Source organism: Corythoichthys intestinalis, chromosome 21, assembly GCF_030265065.1.
Source record: "Corythoichthys intestinalis isolate RoL2023-P3 chromosome 21, ASM3026506v1, whole genome shotgun sequence".
NCBI classification, from domain to species: domain Eukaryota; kingdom Metazoa; phylum Chordata; class Actinopteri; order Syngnathiformes; family Syngnathidae; genus Corythoichthys; species Corythoichthys intestinalis.
In genome coordinates, this window is record NC_080415.1 from 36543171 (window position 1) to 36557725 (window position 14555).

Sequence of the window (14555 nt, forward strand, 5' to 3'; positions counted from 1 at the left end):
AACGTTTTAGGCAGGTGTGAAAAAATGCTGTAAACTAAGAATGCTTTCAAAAATGGAAGTGTTAATAGTTTATTTTTTATCAATTAACAAAATGCAGTGAATGAACAGAAGAGAAATCTAAATCATCAATATTTGGTGTGACCAACATTTGCCTTCAAAACAGCATCAATTCTTCTAGGTACACTTGCACATAGTTTTTGAAGGAACTCGGCTGGTAGGTTGTTCCAAACATCTTGGAGAACCACAGATCTTCTGTGGATGTAGGCTTCCTCAAATCCTTCTGTCTCTTCATGAAATCCCAGACAGACTCGATGATGTTGAGATCAGCGCTCTGTGGGGGCCATAGCATCACTTCTAGGACTTGTTCTTCTTTACGCTGAAGATAGTTCTTAATGACATTGGCTGTATGTTTGGTTCTGATGGTATTGCATGATGGATAAGTATCTGCCTGTACTTCTCAGCATTGAGGACACCATTAATCCTGACCAAATCTCCAACTCCATTTGCAGAAATGCAGCCCCAAACTTGCAAGAAACCTCCACCATGCTTCACTGTTGCCTGCAGACACTCATTATTGTACCGCTCTCCAGCCCTTCGGTGAACAAACTGCCTTCTTCTACAGCCAAATATTTCAAATTTTGACTCATCAGTCCAGAGCACCTGCTGCCATTTTTCTGCACCCCACTTCCTATGTTTTCGTGCATAGTCGAGTCGCTTGGCCTTGTTTCCATGTCGGAGGTATGGCTTTTTGGCTGCAACTCTACCATGAAGACCACTTCTGTCCAGACTTCTCCGGACAGTAGAAGGGTGTACCTGGGTCCCACTGGTTTCTGCCAGTTCTCAGCTGATGGCACTGCTGGTCAACTTCCGATTTCGAAGGGAAATAAGCTTGAGGTGTTTTTCATCTGCTGCACTAAGTTTCCTTGGCCGACCGCTGCGTCTACGATCCTCAACGTTGCCCGTTTCTTTGTGCTTCTTCAAAAGAGCTTGAACAGCACATCTTGAAATCCCAGTCTGCTTTGAAATCTTTCTCTGGGAGAGACCTTGCTGATGCAGTATAATACCTTGTGTCTTGTTGCTGTGCTCAGTCTTGCCATGGTGTACGAACTGTGACGTGATACGGTCTTCCACAACCTCACCTTGGTAGCAGAGTTTGGCTGTTCCTCACCCAGTTTTAAGCCTCCTACACAGCTGTTTCTGTTTCAGTTAATGACTGTGATTCACCCTACATGTGACATTGATGATCATTAGCACCTGTTTGGTACAATTGGTTGATCATACACCTGACTATAATCCTACAAAATCCCTGACTCTGTGCAAGTGTACCTATAAGAATTGATGCTGGTTTGAAGGCAAAGTGTAGTAACTCCAAATATTGATTTATTGATCTAGCGCAACCTCTGATCAAGATCCTCCAGGATTTGCCAGCCCAGTCACCAGACATGAACATCATTAAGCATGTCTGGGGTAGGATGAAAGAGGAAGCATGGAAGACGAAACCCAAGAACGTTGATGAACTCTGGGAGGCATGCACGACTACTTTCTTTGATGTTCTTGATGACTTCATCAATAAATTGTATGAATTCTTGCCAAAGTCATGCAAAATATTAAATTTGGATCTCACAGCACCACTACTTCATTCGCTTATGTAACATATTTTTTTGTATTTGAAGTACATTTTTTGTTCAATTTTCACACTACTTTCTGGAGGCGACAAAACTTTTGTTTTGCCAAAAATGGACCTTTATGTCTTCATTAAATGATCAATCTTTTTTCAGTGAAACAAATATATTTTTGTACATTCAACATGGGTCATTTTGACTGTTTACATGATTGTTTACATGAGCCTTTGCTTACACACGTGTACTCACTTAGTTCCACCTACATGCACACACATATCCAATCAAAATCACATGGGTGTCTCCAGCTTGCTTCCCCCCTCCCTCAGGGTGGCACCCATTTTGTATTAGGACAAACCCCTAAATAAAAAATACCAAGGAGGATTTTTTTCTTTAGATCAATTTTGGTGACTGTCACTAGTCACTCTTTTGCTCTCCTTGGCCAAGAAAACTGAGTGTCTTCTCTCCTTATTTCTGGGTAATTTTACAAATGTCTACCTAAGGGTCTATTTTTGATATTTTTGAACTTGACATTTGGGAAGGTCTTAGCTTGCGTATGAGCCATTTCTGAAACCAATTGAATCATTAAAAAGGTTATTAGCAATTGTTTTCTACAAAATGGATAAGCGACAAGACTTTTGTCAGGGACTGTATGTAGGGGAAAATTCAATTCAGTATATTTTTAAAAAGAGCTTTTTAGAGGTGGGTTATAAATCAGGTAAATCAATGTTAGACTGCAGTTTGGTTTCAACACGAAAACTAGTGTTGCCATGATATTGCATCAGAACTCGGCCTTTTTTTATCTGTGCGTCACCACCGCAGCTCCTTGCTTGTGCTTTGAAAACTCAATGAGGTGAACAGAGGGAGATAACAAGTGGAAGACCACCTTAAGAGCATGACTGACATGTCCGGTGTGCGGTCGCTTCATCCGAGTCCACGCTGTTCGCCGTGACAGTGTAATTACTGCAGAAAATGAGGACCAAGTCGGCACTGCTTCCGCTTAACTCGACTCTGCAAAAATCACTTAATCTGTCAGTTGGACTCTCGTCACACTTGATATTCACAGTGCAGGCTTTTAAAAATGAAAGATCAACGTAGTAACATGGAAATAGTTTAATCTTAAAAGGTGTACAGATTTAAAAAAATGGAATTATAAATGGATTACAACTAAAATCTTGTTAAAATTATATTGAAACCCTGCAACATCATGAAAAAAGCTTTCCCGAGACCGAGAAAGGATAATTTGATCGGATAAAAGTGCATTTTGAAGTTAAAATCAGTGCAGTAAAAGAAAATCTAAAAGGCAAACGCCACTATTTTCCTCACACAAAAAGAAAGATTTCCAGCTTTTTGCTGTGAAGATGCTGCGCTAGATTCTGAATGCGACACAGACGCACGTTCTCCGCATCTCCCGCGTTGTACACGCGGAAGATGTGGTAGCATTCTTTCCTAGCCAGCGCAAAGTGCAGTTCGTTGGCCGAGAGGACGATGAACGACCGGTCTTTCTTCTTGGTGGACTTCACCTCCACGTACACCACCTCAGGCATCGCCCGGGATGTCTCGTCACCCGCCGGGCCGAAGGTCAGCTCGAAGTCGTACGGCTGCCCGCTCTCGCCGCTTTGATTGCACCAGACGACTCGCGTGGGTCGGCCCGGGTCGCCGCCGTCTCTCCAGTTGCAGAGGAAGGAGTTGACCAGTTGCTCCCCCCATTCGCCAATTGCGGTATTGTCAATGTGGTCCTCGGTTATCACCACCTAGATGAGAACAGCACCATTTACTGAGGAAGTTCTAAATGTACAGTAAATTACAATTAAAACTAGGGTTGTTCCCATCATGTTTTTTTGCTCCTCGTTTTAGTTTGAATATCTGCCGATCCCGATATTTCCCGATCCGATTGCTTTTTTTTTGCTCCCGATTCAATTCCAATCATTCCCGATAATTTTTCCCGATAGTACACATTTTGGCAATGCATTAAGAAAAAAATGAATAAACTCGGACGAATATATACATTCAACGTACAGTACATACAGTGCCTTGCAAAAGTATTCGGCCCCCTTGAACCTTGCAACCTTTCGCCACATTTCAGGCTTCAAACATAAAGATATAAAATTTAATTTTTTTTGTCAAGAATCAACAACAAGTGGGACACAATCGTGAAGTGGAACAAAATTTATTGGATAATTTAAACTTTTTTAACAAATAAAAAACTGAAAAGTGGGGCGTGCAATCTTATGCGGCCCCCTTGCGTTAATACTTTGTAGCGCCACCTTTTGCTCCAATTACAGCTGCAAGTCACTTGGGGTATGTTTCTATCAGTTTTGCACATCAAGAGACTGACATTCTTGCCCATTCTTCCTTGCAAAACAGCTCGAGCTCAGTGAGGTTGGATGGAGAGTGTTTGTGAACAGCAGTCTTCAGCTCTTTCCACAGATTCTCGATTGGATTCAGGTCTGGACTTTGACTTGGCCATTCTAACACCTGGATACCTTTATTTTTGAACCATTCCATTGTAGATTTGGCTTTATGTTTTGGATCATTGTCCTGTTGGAAGATAAATCTCCGTCCCAGTCTCAGGTCTTGTGCAGATACCAACAGGTTTTCTTCCAGAATGTTCCTGTATTTGGCTGCATCCATCTTCCCGTCAATTTTAACCATCTTTCCTGTCCCTGCTGAAGAAAAGCAGGCCCAAACCATGATGCTGCCACCACCATGTTTGACAGTGGGGATGGTGTGTTCAGGGTGATGAGCTGTGTTGCTTTTACGCCAAACATATCGTTTTGCATTGTGGCCAAAAAGTTCAATTTTGGTTTCATCTGACCAGAGCACCTCCTTCCACATGTTTGGTGTGTCTCCCAGGTGGCTTGTGGCAAACTTTAAACGAGACTTTTTATGGATATCTTTGAGAAATGGCTTTCTTCTTGCCACTCTTCCATAAAGGCCAGATTTGTTCAGTGTACGACTGATTGTTGTCCTATGGACAGACTCTCCCACCTCAGCTGTAGATCTCTGCAGTTCATCCAGATAGATCATGGGCCTCTTGGCTGCATCCCTGATCAGTTTTCTCCTTGTTTGAGAAGAAAGTTTGGAAGGACGGCCGGGTCTTGGTAGATTTGCAGTGGTCTGATGCTCCTTCCATTTCAATATGATGGCTTGCACAGTGCTCCTTGAGATGTTTAAAGCTTGGGAAATCTTTTTGTATCCAAATCCGGCTTTAAACTTCTCCACAACAGTATCTCGGACCTGCGTGGTGTGTTCCTTGGTTTTCATAATGCTCTCTGCACTTTAAACAGAACCCTGAGACTATCACAGAGCAGGTGCATTTATACGGAGACTTGATCACACACGTGGATTCTATTTATCATCATCGGTCATTTAGGACAACATTGGATCATTCAGAGATCCTCACTGAACTTCTGGAGTGAGTTTGCTGCACTGAAAGTAAAGGGGCCGAATAATATTGCACGCCCCACTTTTCAGTTTTTTATTTGTTGAAAAAGTTTAAATTATCCAATAAATGTTGTTCCACTTCACGATTGTGTCCCACTTGTTGTTGATTCTTGACAAACAAATTAAATTTCATATCTTTATGTTTGAAGCCTGAAATGTGGCAAAAGGTTGCAAGATTCAAGGGGGCCGAATACTTTTGCAAGGCACTGTAAGTACTGTATTTGTTTATTATGACAATAAATCCTCAAAATGGCATTTACATGATTAACATTCTTTCTGTGAGAGGGATCCACGGATAGAAAGACTTGTAATTCTTAAAGGATAAATGTGACTTTGTATATTGTGACTAAATATTGCCATCTAGTGTATTTGTTGAGCTTTCAGTAAATAATACTGTAGCCATTTAACTGTTCTGCCCAAATGCAACCATGACTGTGCGTAGTGGTACCAATGGATATATTTTCTCTGCGTTGGGAAATAACATAGGGTGTTAAGAAAAAGATCAACTACTACCTTTCTACCCCATATTGCGTCCCACGATATTTCTAATCTTTGGGAGAGGGATTGTAAAGGCTGCCAAAATTCACTCTACTCATTTTACGCTGCCTTTTAGCTCTATATATAGGTATAACGGCGCCATTAAAGATTGAACGCGACAATGCGTGAGTGGATCGTGCAGCGCATGCGTTAATTGCGTTAAATATTTTAACGTGATAAATTTAAAAGAAATTACCGCCGTTAACGCAATAAATTAAATAACCCTACTTTAAGCCTAAACTAAAGACTCTGGATGAGTGTAACACATTATGTCTGTAATGTTAAATACAATTAGAAAACGATTCAATTAAAAAAAAAAATATATATATATATTCAAAAAAGGCATGTCCGATATTTTTTTTGCCGATTCCGATACTTTGAAAATGACGTGATCGGACCCGATCGTTAAAACCAGTGACGTGGTTTGTAGCGGCTGTCGCTTGGCTTTTATTGTGAAGGCAGGTTGCTACAGGAAGCTTCAGGTTTGCTTTTTTTGTAAATATTGTTTGATTTTTTTCTTTGATTTTTTTCTGAGTGATCCCTACAGTCTTAATGTAACTCTTAGCATTAGCATAGCTTTCACGTTAGCATTAGCATGGCTTGTTCACATCTCGTCGTGATGTCCCGGTGGGTTTAATCATTTGAAAGTAATGTATAGGAAGTCCCCGATTTACTAACAAGTTCCATTCCTACACTGGCGAAGTAACGCAAATTTCCGCGTAAATCGGAATTAACCCTTTAAATACCGTTAAATCTCAAAACAACTGTCCAATACTTCCAAAAGTATTGTACAGTGATCCCCTCGTTTTTATTTTGCCATGTAGCAAAATGGATTTTGCCATGTGGCATTTTTTTTGCCATGTGGCAAAAATGGATTTTGCCATATGGCATTTTTTTTTTTCGGTGTGTGGCATTTTTTGGGGGTGTATGGCATTTTTGCCATTGACGGCTATGCACATCTAAATTTTCCATTCATTTCAAATGGCAGAAAAACGTGTGGCTGTGATTTTTGACAATACACTTTACATTACAGTGCATTGACATTGAACTGGCAACCAAGTCAGGCTATGCCATTGACGGCTATGCACATCCAAAATTTCCATTCTTATTAAATGGCAGAAAAACGTGTGGCTTTTTTTTTTAGATTTTTTACCTTTACGGCGCATTGACATTCAACTGGCAACCAAGTCAGGCTATGCCATTGACGGCTATGGACGTCCAAAAATCCATTTTGCCACACGGCAAAAAAATGCCACATGGCAAAAAAAAAAAAATGCCACATGGTAAAATCCATTTTGCCACATGGAAAATACCACTTTTGGTTCTCGCTGTCTCTCCTTCTTTGTGTATATACATTCTTCTTCGTATGTACATTGCGTGCGGAAGTACTACCTTCTCTACGTTTCCTGTGTCAAAATAAAAGCGTGCATCACAAAACAAAAGTCAAATCATTACAATCGAATGAATATAATCAAATACACATTTCGCCAAAGGGCAGAACAGTCATATTAATAAAGTAAAAAAATAAGATACTGTGAGGTACAATAAGGTATAGTTTACGCGACCCCCCCCCCCCCCCCCCCAACAAAAAAAACAAAAAACGACCGGAAACAAAATGGCGGACGAGACTCCAACGTCGTAATGTCGAAATCACGCAAGTCGGGTATGTCGTAACCCGGGGACTACTTGTATATCGGCCTCAAATATCGCCTTACAAAATCGGCAATCGGCTGAATTTCTTATTTTCAGATATCGGTATCAGCATTTGAAAATATCGGTCGACCTCTAGTAATTATAACTGTAAAACGTTAGCGATCGTGCTGCTCGATTCAGCCACTAATGGAATCGCCCGGCGGCTTAAGGTCAGATGCGTGCTATAGTGTGAAAATTAATGTAAATATATGTAAAAAAGAAAAAGTGCTGACAGTGGAAGGTCTCTGGCAGGTGACGTCCAAGTCTTCAAGTGTGGCCTGTGCGGGACGGGTTTCGTTCCAGCTTGGAAATTCCAGGTTCAAATGTGGTCTCTGGGTCTCTGCGGCTGTTTGTGAGCCTTTGAACATGCTAGGCCGCACCACCACCTCTGGCACGGCACTGGGGAAGACACAAATAAAGATAACGCTGTGAAAAACGGAGTCAAGACAGCCACATTTTTGGGAAATTTCAGATGAAGAGCATACAGGCTGTCGGGAGTGGGCTGCTGGTTGGCTGGCTCAATCGACTGCACGGATGGAGCGCTTGCAGCTGGTTGGGGATCAGTGAGGCTCTCCTCTGTCCTCTCCTCTCCACTCACCCTTTGGCCAGATGTCGATATTTCGCTTGGTTGACAGCGCTCTGTATGTGACAGGGAAGACCACACTTTTAATTATTAAATGACCTGACAGAAGGGTTCTGATTATCCTCATTTTTCATTATAGGTAGTTGTAGGAATGCATACAACCTATGATATTTGTCCTTTTCATATTAAACAGGGTGATTGAAAGTAAGTATATAAGCCTACAGTGGTATGAAGAAGTATCTGAACCTTTTGGAATTTTTCACATTTATGAATAAAATCACCATCTAATGTGATCTGATCTTTGTGTCAAAATCACACAGATGTAAAAACAGTGTCTGCTTTAACTAAAACCAACCAAACATTTCTTGGTTTTCATATTTTAATGAGGATATTATGCAAACAATGACAGAAGGGGGGAAAATAAGTAAGTTAACCATCACATTTAGTTAGGGTTGTTCGATGATGTTTTTTTGCTCCCGATCCGATCCCAATCGTTTTAGTTTGAGTATCTGCCGATCCCGATATTTCCCGATCCGATTGCTTTTTTTTTTGCTCCCGGTTCAATTCCAATCATTCCCGATAATTTTTCCCGATCATATACATTTTGGCAAAGCATTAAGAAAAAAATGAATAAAACTCGGACGAATATATACATTCAACATACAGTACATAAGTACTGTATTTGTTTATTATGACAATAAATCCTCAAGATGGCATTTACATTATTAACATTCTTTCTGTGAGAGGGATCCACGGATAAAAAGACTTGTGACTTTGTATATTGTGACTAAATATTGCCATCTAGTGTATTTGTTGAGCTTTCAGTTAAATGATACTGTAGCCATTTAACTTCTCCCCCAATGCATGATGGGAAGTGCAACCATGACTGTGCGCAGTGGTACCAATTGATATATCTTCTCTGCGATGGGAAATAATATAGGGTGTTAAGACAAAGATCAATTACTACCTTTCTTCCCCACATTGCTTCCCACGATATTTCCAATCATGGGGAGAGGGATTGTAAGGCTTTAGCCAATTAAAAAAAGGCTCCAAAGGCTGCCCATATTCACTCTACTCATTTTACGCTGCCTTTTAGCTCTCTATATAGGTAAAACGGCGCCATTACAGATTGAACGCGACAATGCGTGAGTAGGTCGTGCAGAGCATGCGTTAATTACGTTAAATATTTTAACGTGATAAATTTTTTTTTTAATTAATTACCGCCGTAAATGGGATAAATTTGATAACCCTACCTTAAGCCTAAACTAAAGACTCTGGATGAGTGTAACATATTATGTCTGTAACATTAAATACAATTAGAAAACGATTTAATTTAAAAAATAATAATAATTTAAAAAAAAAAAAGGCATGTCCGATATTTTTTTGCCGATTCCGATACTTTGAAAATGCCGATCGATCAGGATGCCGATCGATCAGGACATCTCTACATTTAATATTTTGTGTCCCTCCCTTTGGTAGCAATAACTTCAACCAGACGCTTCCTGTAGCTGCAGATCAGTTTGGCACATCGATCAGGACTAATCTTGGCCTATTCTTCTCTACAAACCTGCTGTAGTTCAGTCAGATTCCTAGGATGTCAGGACTGAATCACTGTCTTTAGGTCATGCCACAGCATTTCAATGGGGTTTAAGTCTGGACTTTGACGTTGCCAATCCAGAATGTGTATTTTGTTCTTCTGAAACCATTCTGAAGTTGTTTTACTTCTGTGTTTTGGATCATTGTCTTGTTGCTGCATCCATCCTCTTTTTAGCTTCAACTGTCTGACAGACGGCCTTAGGTTTTCCTGCAAAACTTTTGAATTCATTCTTCCATTAATGATTGCAAGTTGTCCAGGCCCTGAGGAAGCAAAACAGCCTCAAATCATTATGCTCCTTCACCATGCTTCACGGTTGGGATGAGGTGTTGATGTTAGTGAGTTGTTCCATTTTTCCTCCACACATGACTTTAGGAAGGGGGGGTTGGTGGTGAAATAAGCAAACCACCTGCCTCAGGAGAGTTAAAGAGGAATTGAAACCAATTTTTACCAAACCATTTAAGTCAGGTGTGTGCCCAATCACTGATGAGTGGTTTGATGAGTGGGCTGCCCTGCCCACTATAAAACACACACCTGGTAAGAATTGTCTTGATGAGAAGCACTGTCTGATATGCATCATGGCTCTGTCAAAAGAGCTATCTAAAGATTTGCGATCAAGGATTGTTGATTTGTATAAAGCTGGGAAAGGATACACATGTTCAACAATCAACAGTCAGAAATGTTTTCTACCAGTGGAGTTTGGCACTGTTGCTTCTCTCCCAAGGAGTGGCCGTCCACCAAAGATGACACCCAGAGTTCAGCGCAGAATATGCATAAAGGTAAAAAAGAACCATAGAGAGTCTGCTAAAGACTTACTGACATCACTGGCACAGTCCAATATCTCTGTGCACACATCAACTATATGTAAAACTATAGCCAAGAATGGTGTTCATGGGAGGACTCCGCGGAGGAAGCCACTGCTGTCAAAAAAAACCAAAACATTGTTGCTTGTTTAATGTTCGCAAAAAGGCACTTGAATACTCCACAGTATTGTTGAATTGTTTGGGAGTAACACACAACATCATGTGTGGAGGAAAAATGGAAAACCTTTCCAACATCAATACCTCATCCTGACCGTGAAGCATGGTGGAGGGAGCATCATGATTTGGGGCTGTTTTGCTACCTCAGGGCCTGGACAACTTACAATCATTAATGGAAGTATGAATTCAAAAGTTTTGCAGGAGAACCTGAGGCCGTCTGTCAGACAGTTGAAGCTAAAAAGAGGATGGATGCTGCAGTGTTCCAAAATGATCCAAAACACAGAAATAAATCAACTACAGAATGGTTTCAGAAGAACAAAATACATGTTCTGAAGTCCAGACTTAAACCCCATTAAGATGCTGTGGCATGACCTGAAGACAGCGATTCATGCCAGACATCCCAGGAATCCGACTGAACTACAGAAGTTTTATAGAGGAGACTGGGCCAAGATTAGTCCTGATAAATGTGCCAAACTGATATGCAGCTGCAGGAAGCGTCTGGTTGAAATTTTTGCTGCCAAATGGGGGCCACAAAATATTAAATGTGATGGTTTACTTACTTACCCCCCCTCTGTCATTGTTTGCTTACTATTCTCATTAAACTATGAAAAGCTATAAATGTTTGGGTGGTTTTAGTTAAAGCAGGCACTGTTTTTTCATCTGTGTGATTTTGACAAAGATCACATTTGATGGTGATTTTATGCAGAAATGTGAGAAATTTCAGTTCAGATACTTTTTTATACCACTGTAAATATCAAAAAAGGCATTGAGGCAAAACCTGAATACAAGTATAACCTGGAGGTATTGTTGTGCTGGTCGCTAATTCAGCTTTAGACTGGCTAGCAGCTCTTGATGGTCCAAATTGGGCTGCCGGTCTGCTTTCGGTATTCTTTAATAGTTCATCCCCCTCCATCTTGCTGGCGTTAAGACTCTGCGGAACACCGTGGCCTCTCCCTTTGGTGACGACGTCTTGCTCCGGGTCTCTATCCTTGGGTGGAGCAGGAGGTGGCCACATCTTCAAGGTGGCTTCTACGGCAGCTTCGTCGGCATGTTTTTTTGCTAAAACGGGAAAACAAGGGAGTATGTGGTTTCCACTCAACGGAAATAACCACGAGTCTTTGCCTCACACCTGAGTGATGGCTTCCTGTATTGACAACAGATGCTCTCGGAGGCCAGGAAATTAACGTCGTCTCGCCGTCTTGTTCAGGACGAGAAGGCACTCCCGGGGAACTCGTGGAAGTGGGATATCTTGATGGCGCTGGAAGAAAAGAATCCATATTCAGATAAAGATCTGTAAATAGCGGCTCTTTTGAGTCACCGTGTTCAAACAGTGACAAAGCCAAAATTTACATACGTAAGGAACAATGCAGGTGACGCTTCATTCATGTGCGCTAGCGCTTTGATGCATGACTGAAAATAGGATATATGATGATGCCGTTCAAGGGCAGTGGCACAGGATAGAGCAGAATACACTGCACACTGACTGACACGGGCTCAGAGGAACGGGCCGTATGTTGTTCCAATTGGATTTCATGCTCCAGTTGACGTGCAAAAGTTACATGCAAGTGAACTCTTATTATTCTACCGTCACATATCGCGTTTGAACACTGGCTAAAATGACCTAAAGTGATTCATTTACATTACCGATTAGTGCGGTGCCTTGAGATATGACATCAATGAATTATTTGATTAGGTCATAGAAAAGAGTGCTGTTAACCAGCCCGCCAATAAAAAAAATTGCTAACTATATTTAATAAGGTTTGAAACTGGTGAAAAATTTGGCAGTCAACCATTTTGAATCAGCACATGTACAGACAAAAACTCAGTGAGGTACATTAAAATATAAAGCAGGCAATTTTATAGACAAACGATACTATTTACAGTGGTGGCAGAGAGTTTGAGGGGGCGCGAAACATTTACGTCTTCCTTGGGGGGGGGCAGCAGAAAATAATTGAGAAGCACTGAGTTAATATCAGCACATTGCTTGTGTTACACATAGTGTTCATGCTGTTTTTACTGCTCCAGTTAAGGGGCCCAAAACTTTAAATGTGTCCTTACTTCTTTCCAGAGTCACCTCTGGACAGGGAGGCTCTGGGACTTCCCACTGCTCCTCACCACTGGGCAGCTCTCTGATGTCCTCCTTAATTAAGAACCTCATCAGGGCTGCTTGGTCCTATTTTGATTAGAATACACTATTAAAATACTGTTTAGGGTTAAACCTACCAATGAAATCTGACCACCTTTAGCCGTGAACGTCATATTCATAAGTTCATGTTTTATTTCACTTTTAGCTCATGATATGCCCTTTCAAATCGATGCAGATCTTGTTCACAAAGAGAATAAGACTTGGAAAAATACAGCGTTTTAGGAACCAATAAGAAACATTAAACTGAAGTCATATAGATTCTATATGTAACTGTGTCATTCAGCTCAAAGATCCTATTCATTATGTGGACTTTGAAGTTTCTTATGGCGGCACATTCGGAGAGCGGCTCAATTATTTTAATCAAACATCCAGCTGGGTCTTCGCCAGAATGGATTATCATTGATTATAATGCGACCCAATTGCGCCGCACGTCTGCAGTTGCTGCACAAATGAACCAAACGAGGATATTCAAGGATATTTCATGTTGAAATTCCTTTTGCTACTCCTTTGTTCTCATTGGAAATGGAAAAAGTTACTAGATAATCCATTCTTAACCTAATGAGTCATAGACTTCATAATGTATTGCATTCAAGTAGGGGGCCGCCCAAATCAAGAGGAGCTATTCACAAACACACGCACGCAGCGATCTAACGCCGGATTTCTTTAGAAAAGTACGAAAGCTGTATCGCATACAAACAAGAAGGATTGTCTCAGGAGTGATTTGTTTGAGGATTCAAGGTAATTATTATATTTTTCGTACCATGGATACATTTTGAAATGCTGTGAAAACAATCAATGGGAGAAATTAGCCGCTACTGCATTGGCATCATAGTTCGCAATATTTATATAAAATAAATGCTAACTGCACGTTTTTTTTGCTTTTAACCAAGAGTCGAGACTGTTTTACGTCCATATCTTTAAAGAATTCGGGCATTTAAGCATTTATTCACAATAATTTTCACCGGAAAAGCTCCGTTTAAATCAGGCGGAGGCTAGCTACATTCACCAACAGACTAGCATTGTACTTCGACATATTTACGTAAAATAAATGCTAACTGCTCTTTTTTTTTTTGCTTTCAACCAAGAATCGAGACTGTTTTACGTCCATATCTATGAAGAATTCAGGGATTGAAGCGTTTATTCACAAGGGATTTCACCGGAAAAGCTCCGTTTACATCAGGTGGGCGCTAGCGACATTCATTAACAGACTAGCATTGTACTTCGACATATTTACGTAAAATAAATGCTAACTGCACTTTTTGGGGGGGGCCTTTAACCAAGAATCGTGACCATATCTATACAGAATTTGGGGATTTAAGCATTTATTCACAAGAATTTTCACCGGAAAAGCTCTGTTTACATCAGGCAGCCGCTACCTACATTCACTAACAGACTAGTATAGTACTTCGACATATTTACATATTTACGTAAAATAAATGCTAACTGCACAGTGTTGTTGCTTTTAACCAAGAATTGAGACTGTTTTACGCCCATATCTGCATATCTATAAAGAATTCAGGGATTTTAGCGTTTTTTTCCCCACAAGAATTTTGACCGGAAAAGCTCTGTTTACATCAGGCGGCCGCTAGCTACATTCACTAAAAGACTAGCATTGTACTTCGACATATTTACGTAAAATAAACGCTGACTGCATGTTTTTTTTTGCTTTTCACCAAGAATCAAGACTGTTTGATGTCCGTATCTATAAAGAATTCGGGGGTTTAAGCATTTATTCACAAGAATTTTCAACGTAAAATCTCTTTGTCTGTGTTTCCACTCGGTCAGCTTTGACGGAGATAGGCCCCCTATTAATCGGCCCCGCGACCCGTGTCCCCTCAATACATTATGAAGTCTATGACAAAGTATCGCGAGATATCACCATTTGGATATTTCATCACACCCCTAACGAAGAAGTAATCTCGGATTAGTTCTTGTTACATTTGTTTGTTTTCCTGTG

The 14555-nt window shown here is 40.7% G+C and overlaps 1 protein-coding gene across 1 annotated transcript in view; it reads right to left on the reverse strand.

The window, feature by feature from the left end:
• Positions 1-1626: 1626 nt before the first annotated feature.
• wu:fj29h11 (uncharacterized) overlaps positions 1627-14555 on the reverse strand; it is a 101897-nt gene continuing 88968 nt past the window's right edge. The window contains exons 43-48 of the mRNA XM_057826172.1: positions 12511-12625; positions 11582-11710; positions 11248-11511; positions 7781-7934; positions 7529-7694; positions 1627-3373 (exon numbers count right to left, since the gene is read on the reverse strand). Coding sequence (XP_057682155.1) covers positions 2942-3373; positions 7529-7694; positions 7781-7934; positions 11248-11511; positions 11582-11710; positions 12511-12625 — 1260 coding nt within the window. The 3' untranslated portion in view covers positions 1627-2941. The remainder of the gene's footprint in view (positions 3374-7528; positions 7695-7780; positions 7935-11247; positions 11512-11581; positions 11711-12510; positions 12626-14555) is intronic.